General features: G+C 41.6%; 1 protein-coding gene across 8 annotated transcripts in view; it reads left to right on the forward strand.

Moving 5' to 3' along the window:
* Positions 1 to 19,659, forward strand: part of PCBP3 (poly(rC) binding protein 3) — a 358,202-nt gene that overhangs the window by 250,435 nt on the left and 88,108 nt on the right. For all 8 annotated transcript variants that reach the window (XM_049875052.1, XM_049875050.1, XM_049875051.1 and 5 more), the window contains exon 3: positions 19,185 to 19,347. In XM_049875052.1, coding sequence (XP_049731009.1) covers positions 19,239 to 19,347 — 109 coding nt within the window. In that variant the 5' untranslated portion in view covers positions 19,185 to 19,238. The remainder of the gene's footprint in view (positions 1 to 19,184; positions 19,348 to 19,659) is intronic.

Here is a 19,659-nt window from a genome sequence, read left to right on the forward strand (position 1 = left end):
TTGGAAAGCAAAGTAGCAAACACATTTGCACAACCAACTGTATCATAACCAACTTTAAAGACAAAGGACAGACAGCAAGGAAATAGTAGCAATACATTAGCAGGCCAGCGGATATTAGCAGTAGCACATGAAGCGCCTACAAATTAATATAGAAGCAGCATCCAGATAGAAGTATTAGCAAGTGAGAAACACAGATGATGCACACACTGAATGAGGGTCTTCAGGAAGCTGTGATGAAACAGCAGTGATGGGGCAGTGAGGGTGTGGGGCTTGGACCCTCACCTGAGCCTGGGGCGGTGCTGACACTGAAGCTTCCCTTGAAGGTCATGCTGTCAGTGTCTTTGGCCCAGCCACTTTTCCCTGGGAATGCCCGTTACCAAAGCAGTGTGCACACAGACACTGTGTAGGTAGGTGTGCACCATCATTGCTCCTAAGAGGAACAAATGGGATAACCTTAGTGCTTATTGCAGGAGGTGGGGTGGGGGTGTTATGCCAGTGTAAGGGAGTGGGTAGTCTCAAAGGCAGTGCGTGGGGGCTTGTTCGTGTACTGAGATGGACTGACACAGTGGCTACAGCAGTGGGCTCCAGCATAACAATGGTTTTGAGGACGGCTCAGGACCAGGCAGTGTTTCGTTCTGTTGTGCATAGGGTCACTGTGAGTTGGAACTAACTCAACGGCACCTAACAACAACAACTGGGTTTGCGTCTCGGGCTGCCGTGAGGGCTTGGGTACCATGGGCTCTGGTCTCTGGACACATTCACCCACGCTCCAGCCAGAGCAGTTCTGCAGGTATTTGTTGTGTCTTTTTATTTTGTCCATTTCACTGGTTTTTAAAAGAATTCTGCAGCCATAACAATCAAAAGCCACTGGTGTGGGTGACCAGAAATTTGGATCTTTGACTTTTTGAAGTTTAAATTGCCACTGAGCCTCCGGAGTGGCATCTTGAGCATCAATAGCTCGTGTTAGCTTACTCCCCGTGGGTGCTAGAGCTCTCTGCAGGACTGTGGGTGAGAGGGGTGGCAGGGAGGAGGCAGGGCTGGGAGGCATTTGCCCCTGCAGTGCCTCCAGGATAGGGCCTGGCCTGGTAGTACTGACCCCAGAGCATTGTCCACAGGGTGCCATCTCCTGTCACCAAAGCACAGAAGCTCAAGGTGCAGACAGCGGTGCTGGGGGCACACTTTCAAAGGAGGAGGAAGCTGGGGTACAGTCCCCGGCGCAAGGACAGAGGGATACTGGGCAGCTTCAGGCAGACCTTCCACAACCAGGAAGCTAGGAGGAGTGCTGCCTGGGACGCTGAGCCAGGAGAGGAAGCTGGGGTTGGGGTTTTGTCATTTCAACCAAGCATCATGCCCTATATAATGACACATTTCAGAAAGCCAGTCTGTCCTTGCTCAGCTGAGAACCCAGGGTGGTAAGGTCGGCTCCAGAAGCTGTGGTTGAATTTCTGTTAAATTTCAAATCCTGCTTCAGAAAAATCTTTGTTTAGCAGAGTCAGTAGGGTCAAATTTGAGAACAGGGTTCATTTTTATTGAGTTAAAAAAAACAAACGAACAAATTTGTTGCCCTTGAGTTGATTCTGACTCATAGCGACCCCATAGGGCAGAGTACAACTGCCTCATAGGGTTTCCAAGGAGCGCCTGATGGATTCGAACTGTCGACCTTTTGGTTAGCAGCTGTAGCTCTTAACCGCCACGCTACCAGAGTTTATCGGCCATGCAGTGTTTAGGAGTGAGTGCATACATCTGTGTGTGCTTTGCAAGCAGACACGTAGCACTCATCTTCCCACATGTATCTCTGTCTTTCTCTAACACACACTTTCAAACCAGGACAATTTAAAATAAACAAGGCAGGCAGCAGAGAGGGTTTTCAGATTAAGGAGCCACCAGCTGATTGAGATCTGAAGCACATCATTTGAATGCTCTTGTCCAAGGGATTAAATCTAATCCAGGAGCATCCGGCTGGGGAAGCAGGAGAACCCAGATGGGGCCAGCATCGCAGTGCTCCTCTGTGGGGGTCATTGGCTGTGGATGCTGTGACCACCCTGCCTGAATCCCCTCCACAGCCAAGACTAGGGAGCCGTCAAGTGGATGCGACTCGGACCCATTATGTGACCTGGGGTCACCTTCAGCTGCCCGCTCCCAGAAGGGACTGCAGTGGCATTTGCCATAGGGCTGCTGTGCCATGGTGTCCTAGTGTAGTGCCCAGCACATGGAGAGTGACACATTTGGTGACTCCCCCTTTATGCTGTCCTAGCCCCAAGCTGTCCCTCCTGCATGCAGCAGCCCCAGCCTCGAGTTGGTGCATGTCCATCAGTGCATGTTTGTGAGCTCAGGACAGGAGCTCCACCTTGGGCCTCTGTCTTTGGGCAGTCTCAAAGTGGGCAGGGGCAGTGGGCAGCGGACGTGGGACTTGGGTGCGTTTGTGTGGCCAGTCCACAGTGTGTACTGAGCTTGTGTGTTGTCTGGGGTGGTGAGTGCCTTCCATCTCACACCCAGAACCAGAGAGAACCAGAGGACCCACACAAACCCTCTGCCCCACCTCCTTCCCCCAGGCCAGGCTCTGTTTCTGAGTCAGTCCTCTTAGCTTTTCTTTTTATCTGATTTTTTATAGCTTCAGTCACACTTTAAACTAAAATTTTTTGTCTTTTTAGTTCCTTATCTAAGTTGTCTTGCTTTATTTTCTTCCCGAATTTATTTTGTTTATTTCTTAATCTTTAGTTCTCTGGTGCTGTCTCTTTAGCTTCTAAATCTTTTAAAATCCTGTCAGTTTTTAACTACTTTAATAATTTATTTTTCTTGTATTGCTTTTATTTTTTATTCTCTTTGAAGTTTTACTCATATTTATTGTCTTTGTTTTTCCTCTTTTCCTATTTTATCTCTTTGGGAATATTTTTAATGGTTTTAATGGCTTTAGTGCATATCTGTTTTAGAAATGTACTTTAAGTTTAGTAGATGCCATTTGTCAATGTCTTAATGAAACATTCTTATAAAAACACTGGGGGAAAAAAACCTGCTTTAAAATAATTTTTGCTTCTTTTCCTGCCATAGTTAAGGCTAGTCTCTGATTTTTGCCTTTGATGCTGAATGAATCACCAACACGCTCTAAACCTTATGCCCCAGGAGACCCACCAGCCCTGAAATATTCGCCCTCCAGATCAGGGGTGCTGGAGCTCCGTGGTTAGGGAGGGGCTGTGTAACTTCCCCTCTTGCCCTTTCTCTCCAAGAAGACCTTTCCATGTGGTCTTCCCATAGCTGTCTCTGCACTTTTCAAGAGAGAGCTGCACTCCTACATACCCTGTCAAGGCTCTTCATAAGGCCTGGGCCCTTACCTAGCTCAGCATCACATCTGTGGCATTCTGCTGATAGGCATGAGCCCCAGGTCCAGCCCACCTTCAGTGTGGGGGGACCACCCATGGCAGGAGTTCCTGGGGAGCTTATCGGGGCTTTCTTTGAGGACTAGCTGTCATTCCCAGTTAATCTTAAATCAGATAAAGTCTTCAGGCTTTTCCTTTCTAGACCAGGGACTCCCCAGTGTAAGGCTCCCAACAGCCTTCTCCCAGAGAATTGTGTTGTAGATCCTTAAGTGTTCAGAGACTATTTTCTACAGGGATAACACTATTGTTGGGTTTTGAAGGTACGCAGTAAATAACCCCCCTTCCCTCCACCAGAGCTCAGAACCAATCTAGAGGAGTCAGGTAAATGGAGATTAAAATATTGCCTTGTTACTGATACAGTTACTGCTGAGAATGTGAGTACGTGGGCATGCCAGGGCTCCTACCCAGACCTGGGAACAGCCCACAGAGGGAATCCGGCCTCTCTGTTTCTCATGCCCTCTACTCCCCAGGGCACACATCTGTCAGGGCTATGCTGATGTGCTGTTTCTTTGTGCTTCTTTCTACACTCCTCCTTCCACATCTTCCCACTAGGCTCTGAGCAGCTGGAGGTCAGGGACCTGTCCCAGTTTGGTGTCATCCCTGGAGCAGAGGGCTGTGCCTGGCACCCAGCAGTGCTGGGGATGAGCTCACATTTCTGGATTAGTTTTAGGTTTGGATTCAGGTACTGAGGTTACTGCTGGCATCAACATGGAATGGCTGTTGGGACCAGGCCAGAAGTGGCCGTCCCCCTTCTCCTCAGTCCTCACTGGGCATTGCAGTGTCCAGACCTGACTGTGGTCATCGTGTGTGGGGTCGAGATGCTGAGCCTGTACAATGAAACCAAGCCCGTTGCTCTCCTTGATCTTAGGGCGTCAGGAGGGATGATTTACCCCTTTTTAAAACGGTACATTCCTCATTTGCAAACCCTCTGGGAAGGAGCATTTTCCCAGGGCTGGCTTCATCTTCATATCCCCTAGATTTAGCAGCAGGAAAGATGGTTCCTAGTGTGTTTCTCTGAGGATGTTTCCCTTAAGCAACTCCTGGAATGACTCAGCTGCGCTTTCTGCCAGAGGAACTGCAGTTCCCCTTGGAAATGGAAGGGAGCCTGTTCACTGCCTTGGAAAGAATGCACTTGCCATGGCCAAGTGCTCCAAACACCTGAGGAAAGGGTGCTTTGCGATTTATATTTTGGGGTGCCCCATTATTAAGTAGGAGAATAAATGCCAAAGAGTTACAGAGAATACTTGTTTCTGCCAGGCAACAAGATGGTGGCTCTGTTACTGCCTTGTGAAATGTTCCTGATGGGAAGCATTTCTCAATTTAAAGTGAGCTGCCAGAAGTAGACACATTGGAGGCAAGGCCACACTTCCTTAGCTCAGTGCATTCTCCACTCAAGATCGAAGTAGACTGCTTTGGATTGAATTGTGTCCCCCCAAAATATGTATTATAAATCCTAACCCCTATGGTTTTATATACATGTGGTTATAATCCCATTTGAGAATGAGTTTTCTTTGTTACGTTAATGAGACAGTATTAGTATTGGGCATGTCATAAAATAGTTTCATTTGAGATATAAAAAGAGCAGATTGAGCAAGCAGTCAAGCCAACAAGGAGAGTTTGGGTGAAGAGAGACGCCATGCTACATGATTGCCAAGGAATAGAAGCTGAAAAGAGACCAGGATCTTCCCCAAGAACCAACAAAGAGAAAGCCTTCCTCTAGAGCCCATGCACTGAATTTGGACTTCTGGCCTCCTAAACTATGAGAAAATAAAATTCTGTTTATCAAAGCCACCCACTTGTGGTATTTCTGTTACAGCAGCACTGGGAGACTAAGAAAGAGATCTGTCTGCAAGCTTTTGTTCATAGCCTGTTTTTTTTTTTTTCTTAGAAATCTCATGCACTCAACCTTAGCCTTCTTCGCTAGTTCTTGCTAATAATAATAGTCAACCGCCGTTCTTTTGTTATGTTTATCTAACATTCTTTCCCAATTCTCACCTTTTTATTTGCTTAGTTTCCATCTATGTCCCTTCGTTGTGATAGAAGCTAGAATTAAGGGCACTCCTTGGAAACCCTATGGGGCAGTTCTACTCTGTCCTATAGGGTCGCTATGAATCGGAATTGACTCGACGGCACTGGGTTTGGTTCTTTTTGTTAAAAAATGTTAACAAGGACATATACTTGAAATCAATTCTCTGGGACAAAAAGTTAACCACATGGGTTATAAGCTATTGTATTGACAAATTCACTGGCTTGCTGACCTAATTATTCTTTTGCATTTTGCCCTGCTGTTATAAGCAAGGCCTGACTCATCAACTTCCCCTTTCCCTATTGTATACATTTTAACCTGTACGACAGTGTCCAAGGCGGTTTTTAAAGACTTTCAAAGGAAAAATAATACAAATCGTTCTTAAAACACGTGAAGAGGAGGTGCTTATTTATGTTACAACAATGAAATGTTATTTTTTACCTGTCAGACAAAGAACAGAAACTTTGCATGTGCACAGTGTTGGTGAGGAAGCAGACAGTGTGGTAAGCTGTTGGTGGAGAAGGACATTGGTGTAGATTCAGAATAGGGAAATAGTAAAATTTAAAATAGACATACCCTTTTGCATCAGTTGTATGTCCAGGGTTTATACTTGCCCGTGCAAACACATACACAATTCTCAGATAGAAGAGTGTCCATTGCCTCAACATTCGCTATAGCAAAAGAGTAGAAACAGTCTGAGTATTCATCAGTAGGGGACTGGTGAAATAAATTAGTAAACACCATGGAATGGAATACATTAAAATAATTTGGGCAATGGCTGAGATGGAACAATTTATAAGATAGAACTCTTTAGCATATTGCTGTTATAGAGAAAAAAATGTTATTTTTGTATATTTATCTTAAATCCAGCCACCCTATCAAATTCATTAATTTGAATATGTTTGTGCTGGTGTCCTTTGAAGAATTTTTTTAGGTATGCAGTCATACCATCAGCAAAAGACAATCATTTTATTTTTCTTTTCTTAATATTTATACCAATTATTTCATGTTCCTGTCTTATGAAGTACACTTGAATCTTTAATACAGTTGTTGAATATTAATGGCTGTAGCAGATATTTTTGAACTAATTAAAAATTTTAATGGAAATGGTTTTAGTGTCTCGTTATTTAAAATTACATTTGTGTTTGTTTTTAAATTGTCTTTACCTTATTTAAGATGTTTTCAATTTAAATGTATGGGGCAGTGAATGAAAGTTCCGTTTGCTCCATATACTAACCAATGCTTCATATTCTGTTTTTTTGTTTTGTTACGTTGTGTTTTAGCTATTCTGATGGGTGTGCAGTAGTATAGCATTGTGGCTTTAATTTGAGAAATATATTCTAGATAGATGCCCTTGGTTCTTTAAATAAATTCCAAATATCTTCTCCCACTTTGAGGGCTGTGTTTTTACTCTCCTAATGGTGTCTGTTGATGAAAAAATCTTATTTCTAATGTGATCTATCATATCAGTCTTTTCCTTAACAATTAGAGCTTTCTGTATCTTTTAAGAAATCTATCCCTCTTCCCACCTTTATGAAGATAGTATTTTATGCAGTCTTCCAGAAGCTGTATTGTTTACACCCCCATTTAGATCCATAGTCCACCTGGAATTGATTTGGGGGATGGAATTGATAAGGTAGGGCTGAGGTTTAATTTTTTCCATACAGCTGCCCAGTTGACTTAGCAGTATTTGTTGAAAGAACCATCTTCTGCTTTGCAAGTGCCCATATATGCATATACTTGTTTTTGACTTTCTGCTGTACTCCATTGGTTTGCTTGTCTGTTCTTACGCCAATAGCACACTGACTTAATTACTGTGGTTTTATGTATTCTAGATCGGTAGTCAATCGACTGACGGCACTGGGTACTGGGTTTAGATCGATAGTCGCTATGAGTCGGAATCGACTTGATGGCAGTGGGTTTGGCTTTTTTGGTAGATCAATAGTAAAATAAGTCTTCTCACTTGGTTCTTTTTCTCAGGAATGTCCTGGCTATTCTTGGCCTGCTGCATTTTCACAAACATTTTCAAATCAACTTGTCTATGGAATTGAATCTGTGGATCAGTTAGGGGAGAATTAACATCTTAAATTAATGAATACATGAACATGGTGTATTTTTTTAATTCTTAGTTCTTCTTTAATATCTCTCAATAAAATTTTACAGTTTTCTACATAGAGATTTTACACGTATTAGATTTGTCTCAACTTTTTTTTTTTGAGCTTTTAAATGGAATCTTTTTTTTAATTTCATTTTTTAAGTGTTGTATATATAGACAGAGTAATTTCAGTCACCATGTTAAACTTACTTAACCCTTCTTATAATTTATTGACAGATTATTTTGGGTTTTATGTACTTGATCATGTCATCTGTGTCTGTGCTATCGCTCCCACACGCTGTCTTCTTGCTGTGTCACCAGGCAGTGCTTGCTCTGGCAGTTAGAAAGGAGCCATCCCATGTGCTCCCTGTGACTGCATTATTTGGGAAGTACATACAATGGAGCACACATATCCTAAGACAAAAGGTTACAGAAGGCCATGTACTGCAGAGTACTTGGGCCTTCATTGGCACTACCTGAGATCCCAAAGAGCCTTGTTTCAGAGGGCCCTGTCAAAGAGAAAATTATTAATCCAAGCACTGTGCTAATCCCTGGCCTGGCACCGTCTTCTCCCAGAGACCCCACACTGGGCATGTATGCCTTGGTTCAGGGGCTATCTCAGGAACCAATGTCAGGAACTATATCTAGCCTTGCTAGAGACTGGCCTATGTCCTCTGGCCAAGTGGGCTTTGAGGCACGTCTATACCAGGCCTGGCCTTTGGCTCCTGCTGGCACACCCATGTGCAATGCCATGTGCTCTGGCTATTGTGATTTCAACCAGATCACTACATCACATTGTGAGTGGAGGCCAACTAGACTCTGTGAACAGTCTTTTCAACTACAGCATCATGGCACACTCCTTTGGAATAAATTTAGGGTCACCAAGCACAGTATTCTCCTTACTGTTACTTTTTACTGTCTTTATCTACTGCACTGCCTTTGGTCAAGTCACACAGCATCAGAAAACCCAAATTGGCTTCAACGACAGAGCCCTGTTTCTGGACTGGGCTGCCTAGGAAAGTACCAGAGTAACTCAGGCACCAGGTGGGCTGGGCTTGGTGTTTTCTGCCTTTCCTCCCTGATGTTTCTTGGCTCACCCTGCCCATGCCTAGCTTGCCCCTGGGGTCTCAAGACGTCTGGTGGCCATGACCTGGGCAGCATCCCTTCCTGTCCAGTCTGGGGCAGGAGCTGTTGGTGTTCCTTAGTGCTCTCCCAGTGCAGTGGGAAGCACTGTGCTCACTCCCCAGGCTCTAGTCTTCACATGCATCGACCTGAGGTCATAAAGAAATTCTCTTCAGAGTTAAGCTTTTATCTTTCACTTTTGGATCTCTGACCTGTCTGGAATATACATTTGAGGGGTGAAGTAAAGATCTAATGTTGATTTTTAACCATATGGATTGCCAACTGTCCTAGCCTGCAGTCTTATTTCTCCACCGAACTATGAGCCTCCTTCTTCAGCCTGTATCCCTAGTGCCAAGCCCCTGGTAAGAACTGGGTAAATATGTGTGGTATAAGGAGCGTTTTGTTTAAACGCCTTTTCATGAACCAGTGGAAGGCTGCCTGCTATGACGGAGGATCTCGGGGAGGTGAGCCATCTGCAAACATATGAGAATCTGCCATGCGCTGGGCACCAGGGATATGTAGACACGTAAGACAGGGTTCCTGTTACCAGAGACCTCAAGAAGGGTCAAATACTCTCACAGTCACTGCCAAGAGAGTTGTCAGAACCAGGGCAAGAGCCTGGATTGCAGGGCTTCTGGCCAGCCTCCATGTCAATGATAATATTCATCTTAAAATACGTACTTGAAACAATTGAAATATTTTAAAAAGGAGATACTTACTAGGTCACACGCTATGTTTACGTGCACTCTTCTAAAAGTAGGACCAAGAAGTATCAGCATCACAGTCCTGGCACATTACTGGAAAGAGAAGATCTCCACATCATTCCAGACACGAGGCCAACATGCCGTGGCCTTGAGAGCGGGGACGGAGAGCAGGCTGTGGCTCCTGGCCGTCACTTTCTTGATCTTGACACTTGAGTGACAATGGAGCAGGCAGTTTAGAGTGTTCACTGGGGTCCAGTGTTATGTAAGCACTGAATGTTTCTCTAATGTTAACTCTGACTGGCAAGAGCATTAAATTACAGAGCTCTCCCCTACCCTGCATGGCCTGAAGGATATAATAGGCATTGTGAATGTTTCAAGGAGAATAAAGCAGCTAATAAGCTCTGTCAGTTTCTGCTGTCCTGGCCCTCATGCAGCCTGATGTGGGCACTGAGCTGTTAAACACAATAAATCAAGTCTGTGCTCATCCGTCCCCATGGTTCCATCATGGTCACGCACCCGCAGACAGCTGAGGCCCTAGGTGCAGCCCTGAAGAGAGCACCACTAATGCGAGCACAGCCGAAGCTGTCTGCTCTGACGGAGCATGGGCACAGATGGTGATTTGCCAGCAGCACTTCTATTCTTTTTCCATATTTGGAGAGAAATCAGGGGATATGTCCACCTAGTATACTTGCAGTTATTTGGTTACTATTATAAATCCTACTAAAAAAAAAAAAAACAAACATTGCTGTCGCATCTATTCCTACTTATAGCGACCCTATAGGACAGAGTAGAACTGCCCCAAAGAGTTTCCAAGGAGTGCCTGGTCGATTCTAACTGCCAACCTCTTGGTTAGCAGCCATAGCTCTTAACCACTACACCATCAGGGTTAGACATCCGTAAAACCATTTCTATTTTGATATCCAAGTCTATTTAACCCCCCACCCGCCCTCAAAAAAAAAAAAAAAAAACCTTACGACTTGGACATTACATGACACTTTCAAACATGGGACTCTTTCAAATCTGAAACAAATATCATCATTTTTCACTAGCATGAACATAGAGTAGAGTTACCCATTTGATGGTTAAATGCATGGACTCTCTCAGTTCAATACTGTCTCAGGTTCCTCATATGTACAGGCATAGAATGAGCTTCTGCTGTATTAGGGGTAAATGAATTTATCTACGTAAAAGCACATGGAATGGTCTAACACTGCTGCTACTGCTGCTGTTATAGCTATACAACAATTCTTATTATGGCTGTAGTCCCAAGAACATTGCTTTTTTATATCTCTGTCCTCTTGCCACTTGGCCCTGCAGGCAGATGCAGTTGCAGGAAGTCTGTGGCACAGTGCCAAGCTAAAGCCTTGGGTTTCTACCCAGAATACCATGAAGGAGGAAGGCCCCTGGGATCCAGAAAGCTTTGAGGACGACCACAGAGATGAAGGAGCTTAGAAAGTGGTCCCGTAAAGTTGTGAAGGAACTCTCGGGCACACCCTCGAGCTCTGCATGTATGTATCTGACCATAAACAGCACACCAAAGGTTTTGAGAAGAAAACTGCACAAATGACAATTTTCCAGGTCCCATAGGGGCTCCTAGGGGCGCACATATATGGGACAGAACTGAATATCAGTGCAGGAGCTCTCAAAACTAAGGTGACATTGGAACCACAGCCCACAGAGAGTGGGTTGGAACTTGGAGCCTAACCTTACTGGAACTATTGCCTGCTAAAATAAAAGTAGCAACATTCTGCCTAAGACTTAAACAAGAACCAGAGTCTCATGACGTAGTATTCAAATGTTCAAGAGATAATATAAAATTATTTGACATATGAAAAATCAAAAACATGAGTGGGAAAAGACAATCAACAGATGCTACCCTGAGTTGACCCACATGTTGGAAGTATCAGCCAAAGCCTTTGAAGCAGCTGTTGTAACCATGTTCTAACAAGTGTGAGTCCTCTTGAAATGAATGGAAAGATAGAAAGTCTGAGCAAGGAAATGGAAGATGTAAAAAAGAACCAAATAGAAGTTTTGTAACTGAAATAAAAGTTCTCTATATGGACTCAGTAACAGAATGGAGATGAAAAGCTAAAGAGTCAATTAACATGACAATAAACCAATTAAAATTATCAATCTAAGCAATAGAGAGATAAAAGATTGAAAAAAATTAAATAGCGCTTAAGAAATCTGTGGGACAGTAACAAAAGGTCAAACATTCATGTCATTGGAGTCTCAGAAGTAGAGAAGATTGTGGTACAGAAAAAATATTTGAAGAAATAATGGCTGAATAACTTCACGAATTTGGGAAAAGACTTAAACTTATAGGTTCAAGAAGTTTAGAAAATCCAAACAGGATAAACTTAAAAATATTCATGTCCAGACATACTGTAATCAAACTGATGAAACCTGTGGTGGTTGTCGTTAGTCGCTGCTGAGTCAGCTCCGTATAACAGAATGAAGTGGGACCTGGTCCTGTGCCGTCTGCATGAATGTTGATACGTTTGAGTCCGTTGTTTGGGCTGTTGTGTCAGTCCATCTCACTGAGTGTTTCCTCATTTTCACTGACCCTCTACTTCAAAATATGATGTCCTTTCATAGCAGCTGGTCTTTCTTATGACATGTCCAAAGTAAGCAAGCTAAGGTCTCGCTAGCTTCACTTCTAAGGAGCATTCTGGTTCTAGTTCTACTAAGACTTATTTGTTCATTCTTCTGGCAGTTATTCATTATTCTTTACCAGCACCACAATTCAAATGCATCAATTCTTCTTTTGTCTTCCTTTTTTGTTGTCCAACTTTTGTAAACATACGAGGTGGTTGAAATGACCATAGCTTGAGTCAGGCACACGTTAGTCATCAAAGTGGCACCTTGCTTTTTAAAACTTAAAGGAGGTCTTTACCACCAGATTTACCTAATGCAATACATCATTTGATTTTTGACTGCTTCTTCCATGGATGTTGATTGTTGATACAAATAGAATGAAATCATTGACAACTTCAGTTTTTCTCCATTTATCGTGAGGTTGTTTATTGGTCCAGTTGTGAGGATTTTTGTTTTCTTCACATTCAGGCATAATCCATACTGAAGGCTGTAGTCTTTGACCTTTTCCAGTAAGTGCTTCAAACTGTCTTTGTTTTCAGCAAGCAAGGTGGTGTTATCTGTGTATCACAGGTTGTTAATGAGTGTTCTTCCTATGCTGATGTCACATGTTTCTTCATATGGCCTGGTTTCATGGGTTCTTTGTTCAGCATACAGGTGAAAGGATACAACTCTGCCGCACACATTTTCCAATATGGCACCACGCAGTATCCTCATGTTCTGTTTGAACAACTGCCTCGTGATCCATGTACAGGCTCCATATGAGCACAGTTAAATGAAAACTAAAGAGAAAGAAAAAAATCTTAAGAGCAGCCAGATAAAAATGACACATGACATATAGGGGAACAACAAATCAAATGACTGTGGATTTCTCTTCAGAAACCATGGAGGTCCAAAGAAAATGTTTGTAAATCACATATTCAGCAAAGGACTTGTATCCAGCATGTGTGTGTACGTGTGTGTATATACACATACAACCAAACACACTCAACAGCAAGAAAATAATACAGTCCAACTAGAAAATGGGCAAAGGACTTGATCAGATACTTCCCCAAGAGAATGAACAGGTGGCACATAAGCACATGAATACATGTCCAGCATCGTTAGCCAAGTCAAAGGCAAATTAAAACCCACAGTGAGTTACTACTACACACCTGTTGAAACGACTGAAATGAAAAATACTGACAATACCAAAATGCTGATGAGACAGCAGAACAACTGGATCCATTATGTGCTGGTGGGAATGTAAAATGGTGCAGTCACTCTGGAAAACAGCTGACAATTTCTTAAAAGTTAAGCATACACTTAAAATACAATTTAGCAGTCACACTCCTGAGTATTTAGCCCGGAACAATGAAAACTTATGTTTACACAAAAATGTGTACACTATCGTTCATAGCTGCTTTATTTATAATTGCCAAAAACGAATCAACCCAGATATCTTTCAACAGGTGACTGGATATACAAACTGTGGTACAGCTATACAGTGAAATACTACTCAGCAATAGTAAGGAACAAACATTTGTTACATACAATTTGACTAGAACTCAAGAACGTTATTCTGAGTGAAAAAAAAAAAATCTTGAAAGATTACATACTGTTGATTCCATTTATATAATATTTTGAAAATTACAAAATTTTAGTGATTGGGAACAAATCAGTAGTTGCCAGGGTTTAGGATCAGGGAGAGCGATAAAGAGATAAAACAGGAATTTCTTTGTGGTGATGGAACAGTTCTGTATTCTGCTTGTGTTGGTGGTTAGAGAAATCTGCACTTGTGATAAAATTTCATAGAACTAGAAGCCAACCAACAAAATAAAATAGTACATATAAAAACTGTGCAGTTAGTTAATAGTATACCAATATCAGTTACAGATTTTGAAAGTATACTATGGTTATGCAAAATGGGAGCTGGGTGAAGGTATGTAGAAACTCTTATTTTTTTAATTCCTTTTGAATATAAAATTATTTTAAAATTACACACAGACGCATACATTAGAGTTGACAATTATCAAATCTGCAAATGTAATCTAAAAAAAGTAAATTGCGTAAACACAAATTTAAAGTGAGAGATTATCAGAATGGATAAAAAGCAATATCCAACTATGTGCAGTCTACAAGAAACCAACTGAAATATAATGATATTAGTAGATTTGAAGTTAAAGGATGGAAAAATATATCGTGCAAACACTAATAGGAAGAAAACTGGAGTGGCTACATTAATATCAGAAAAGGTAACTTTAGGATGAGGAAAATTACCAGGGATAAAGGAAGACAGTGCATAAGTATAAGATGATCAATTATCCAAAGCGATGTATACCTCTGACAACAGAGCTTCAAAATACATGGAGTAAAAACTGAAGGAACTGAAAGTAGAAAAGGACAAATTCATGATTATAGTTGGAGATGTCAGTTTTCTCAGTAATGATGGAACAAGCAGAGAAAAAATCAGCAAGGATACAGATGGCCAGAATAACACAATCAACCAACTAGATCTCATCTGCATTTATAGAGCGCTCCACCCAACCACAGCAAGATATGCATTGTTTTCATGTGCATTTGAAATATTCACCAAGATAGACCATATCCTGTGTCCAAAAAAGCCTTAAAACCTTTAAGTAATTGAAATCATACAAAGTATATTCTGACCAAAGGTGAATTAAACTCAATAACAACAGATAACGAAATTTTCCAAATACTTGAAAATTAAAAAAAAAAAAAAAACACTTCTAAATAATGTGCTGGTTAAACCTGTACAAGGCCAGGTCATGGTAGCTCCATAGACACATCCAAACTCCCTGAGGGACCGAATTGCTGGACTGAGGGCTGTGCGGACCATAATCTTCGGGAATATCTAGCTCAATTGGTATAACATAGTTTATAAAGAATATGTTCTACATTCTGCTTTGGTGAATAGCGTCTGGGGTCTTAAAAACCTGTGAACAGCCATCTAGGATACTCCACTGGTCTCACCCCTTCAGGAGCAAGTAAGAATGAAGACAACTAAAGATACAAGGGAACTAGCCCTTTTTTTTAAAAGATAAAAAGGGCTAAAAAGGGCTAATGGACTGCATCTATCACAGCCTCCAACAGACTGAGTCCAGAACGAGATGGTGCCCGGCTACCACCACTGACTGCTCTGACAGGGATCACAATAGAGGGTCCTGGACAGAGCTGGAGAAAAATGTAGAACAAAATTCTAACTCAAAAAGAAAGGCCAGACTTGCTGGCCTAACAGAGACTGAGTATGGCCCCCATACAACCTTTCAGCTCAGTAATGAGGTCACTCCTGAGGTTCACCCTTCAGCCATAAACAGGCCCATGGAACAAAGAAAGACTAAAGGGGCACCCCAGCCCTGGGGCAGGGACTGGAAGGCAGGAGGAACAGGAAAGCTGATAATGGGGAACCCAGGGTTGAGAAGGGAGTGTTGACATGTCGTGGGGTTGTTAACCAATGTCACAGAACAATGTGTATACTGACTGATGAGAAACTAGTTTGTTCTGTAAACTTTCATCTAAAGTACAATTAAAAAATAAATAATGTGCTGGTTAAAGAGAGAAAGCATAAAGGGAAATTATAAAATATTTTCCTGTGAAAGAAAATGGGAAAATGCATCAAAGTCTGTAAGATACAAGCAAATCAGTGCCTCTAGAGAAGTTTATAGTATGAAATGCTTATATTAAAAAAGAACAAAGATCTCTAATCAATAAACCAAGCCTCCATTTTAGCTAGTTGCCACCGGGTTTATTCCAACCCATGGCTACCTCGTGTGTGTCAGAGTAGAACTATGCTCCATAGGATTTTAATGGCTCATTTTTTTTCAGAAATAGATTACCAGGCCTTTCTTCCAAGGTGCCTCTGGGTGAACTTGAACTTCCAACCTTTTGGTTAGCAGCTGAACAATTTACCCATTCACACCATTCAGGGTGCAACCAAGCTAAAAAAACACTAAACTAAAAAAGAAAGAAAGAAGAAACCCAAACCAAGCATAAGGGAGGGAATAATAAAAATAAGATCAGAAATCAATGAAATTGAAAACAGTAAAACAAGAGGAAAAAAATCAATGACACCAAAAGCTGGTTCTTTGAAATAATAATTATAGATAAACTTGTAATTAAACTAAGAAAGTCAACACAAACTATCAACATCAGGAGTGAAAGAGTAGATATTACAGAACCCATGTCATTTAAAGATTAAAGAAATACTATGAATTTATGTACACTATGTACATAAATTCTACAACTTAGATGAAATGGACCAATTCTGTTAATGCCACAAACTATGAAATTTATCCAAGAAGAAATAGATAACCTAAATAGGCGTATGTTTATTAAAGATATTTACTTCAGTTAAAAACCTCCCAAGTAAACTTCATGCCCAAAAGTTTCATTGGTGTATTATACCAAAGATAGGAGAAATAGCACTAATCCTACATCAATATTCGAGGAAGTATAATAAGAAAGAACAACCCCCAACTCATTTTATGAGACCAGCATTACTCTAATGCCAAAACTAGACGAAGATGATACAAGAAAAAAACACAGAACAATTCCGTTATGAACACAGAAAAATACCCAACAAAATTTTAACAAATCCAATCCGGCAGAATATAAAATGATTATACCACAACAAAGGTGAATTTATTCTAGGAATGCAAGGCTAGTTCAACATTCAAATATCAATCCATGTAACCCATCATGTCAGAGTTTAAAAAATAAAACATACATGGTAATATCAATTGATACAGAAAGTTCATGATAAAAATCCTCAGCAAGTAAGAATAGAATGTAATTTCCTTAATTCTGTAAAGGGTATCTATAAAACGTGTACATTTAACATCTTCTTGGTGGTGAAAAGCTGAATGCATTTCCCCTGGTGTTGGGAACTAGGCAGGGACTACCATTCTCACCAACGAAAAATCCAAACTCATTGCCATCAAGTTGATTCCGACGCATAGCTACCCTATAGGACAGAGTAGAACGAGCCCCATAGGGCTTCCAAGGAGCAGTTGGTGGATTCGAACTGCTGACCTTTTGGTTAGCAGCCAACCCAGGGCTCCTTTAGGTTAATCTTCGAGCACAAACTGTTTTCACCACCTAGAGACCTCATGGGAAATGCAAATTAAAAACTACAATGAGATTCCACTAGACACCTGTTAGAATGATTAAAATTTAAAACAAAAACCCACTCTGACATAATATGGAGCAACTGGACCACACATTCCTTGCTAGTGGGTGTGCAAAATGATACAACCACACTGGAACAGTTTGACAATTTCTTATAAAGTTAAACATAAACTTACAATATGATCCCACAATCTCAGGTATTTATCCTAGAGAAGTGTAAACTTATATTCGTATGAAAGCATGTTCATGCATCATACATATTTATAGTGGTTCCATTTATAACTGCCCCTGAACTGGAAACAACCGAAATGGCCTTCATTGGGTGACTGGGTCAACAAATTGTGGCATATGACTCAGCTAAAAAGGAATGAATGATTGATACATACAATCAGCATAGACTAATCACAAAGGCATTATTCTAAGTAAGAAGCCAGACTCAGAAGGTTGCATCCTATATAACACCATTTATGACAGTTTGGAGAAAGACAACACTATCAGTCTGATGAACAGACGGTTGCGTGCCAGTGGTTAGGAGGAAGGGAGGGATTATTCTGAATCCACATTGTGGTAGTGCTTTCACAAATCTCTCTGTGTGTTAAAACTCAAAGAACTGTACAACGGATGATCGTTTACAATCTGCTATGTACCAGACACCCCTATTCCAGGCAGAATGGCGTCTAACTGGAGAATTCTTGCACGCTTGCATGCTTAAAGGCAGAGAGAGCTGACTTGTGAAAGAATCAGTGATGCTTTACTGTGAGTGCCATCGTTGTAGTCGCTTACCTATGCTCAGAGTCTGATTCCACCCCTAATTACTATAATCCCCCGCCCTTCTCCCTGTTCATCAAGTGTTTCTTCTGAGTAGTAAAGTCTGCTGCCCAATTTATGGCCGGAATCATCACCTGGGAGAGCAGGCATTGCCATGAAGGACTGTGTACAAGGAGAGGTGTCTGGGCTGAGGTAGACAATGCCCAGGCAGTGCTAACCCAGCGCACAGCTGCAGAGACGGGTACACATCAGGGGTGGCTCTACAGCTCTGTGGAGGGACCAAGGACTGTTCACTAAACACAGTTGGGACAATGGCCTTCTTTATTTAAAAAAAATTGTGTCGCTCCCCCACAACATATCTAAAAATAAATTCCAAGTGCATTTCAAACTCCACCAAGAAAAGGAAAACTTAAAATGGTTTAGAAAAATATATAAGCATTTATATTTATGACCTTGGTGTGGACAAACTTTTCTTAAACTAGTACAGAAAAAACAAATCATGAAGGGAAAGGCTAATAAAATTGGTTGCATAAAAATAAAAATTCTATCTGGCAAAAGATACCCAAGGGAAAAGACAAGTCACAGATTGGGACCAAAAAAAAGTGAGAGAGAGGGTTAATAACTACAATATCTAATGAATTCCTACAAAACAAGAAGATTCTAAAACAACCTAGTAGGGAAAAAAGAGTTCAAAGAAAAGAAAATCCAGTTAGCAGTGTCTTATTCATCTAGTGCTGCTATAACAAATACCACAAGCGGATGGCTTTAACAAAGAGAAATTTATTCTCTCACAGCCTAGGAGGCTAGAAGTCTATTCAGGGTGTCAGCTCCAAGGGAAGGCTTTCTCTTTGTCAGCTCTGGAGGAAGGTCCTTGTCATCAATCTTCCCCTGGTTGAGGAGCTTCTCTGTGTGTGAACCTCAGGTCCAAAGAACGAGCTCTGCTCCTGATGTTGCTTTCTGGGTTGTATGAGACCCCCAACTCTCTGCTCGCTTGCCTTTTTTGTTTTTTTAAATCTTGTATAAGATAAATAGTGATGCAGGCCACACCTCAGGGAAACTCCCTTACATTGGATGAGAGAGATGACCTGAGTAAGGTGCTACATCCTACCGTAATGCTCTAACATAATCAAACCTTGCCTCATTAACCACAGGCAGAGATTAGGATTCACTACACATAGGAAAATCACATCAATCACGAAATGGAGGACAACCACACAGTACTGGGAATCATGGCCCAACCAAGTTGACATATATTTTCTGGGGACACAATGCAATCCGTGACAGTCAGTAGGCAGACGGAATGCTACCCAGCCTCCCTTGTCATCATGGAAAGGCAAACCCAAAAGCTGTGGGTTCTACTTTTCACTCATCAGATTTGGCAACAACTGGTAGTCTGACCGTATCACCTGCTGAGGGGTGACCCTGGTATGGCCACTTGGGAGGACAACGGGACAGTGTCTAATACAGATGGACCTGCACATCTACCCGCCCAGCGATTCCACATCCAGGCACGCTCTTGTCAAACCACCTTAATATGTGAGTAGTTGCATTGTGATGCTCTGAAAGTACTGATGTAAGAAAAATATCAAAGTGGTTTTTATTCCTCAGGATTGTCTGAACTTGGTCAAAGGCAGACTGTGTGTCTGTGTGTGTGAGAGAGAGAGAAAGAGAGCACATGTACATTGAGGAGGGCGTTGGGGAACTCAGCCTTTTCAAATTGGACAGCTAACATAAAGGAAATACAAAAACAGTCATTTATTTCATGAACTTAAAAGATCGTGGCAGTTCTTTGTTTTGTTTTTGTTTTTTGGGGTGAAAATTAGTTCTGTTTTCATTTTCTTTTTTGTT

This window comes from Elephas maximus, chromosome 2, assembly GCF_024166365.1.
Source record: "Elephas maximus indicus isolate mEleMax1 chromosome 2, mEleMax1 primary haplotype, whole genome shotgun sequence".
Taxonomy (NCBI): Eukaryota; Metazoa; Chordata; class Mammalia; order Proboscidea; family Elephantidae; genus Elephas; species Elephas maximus.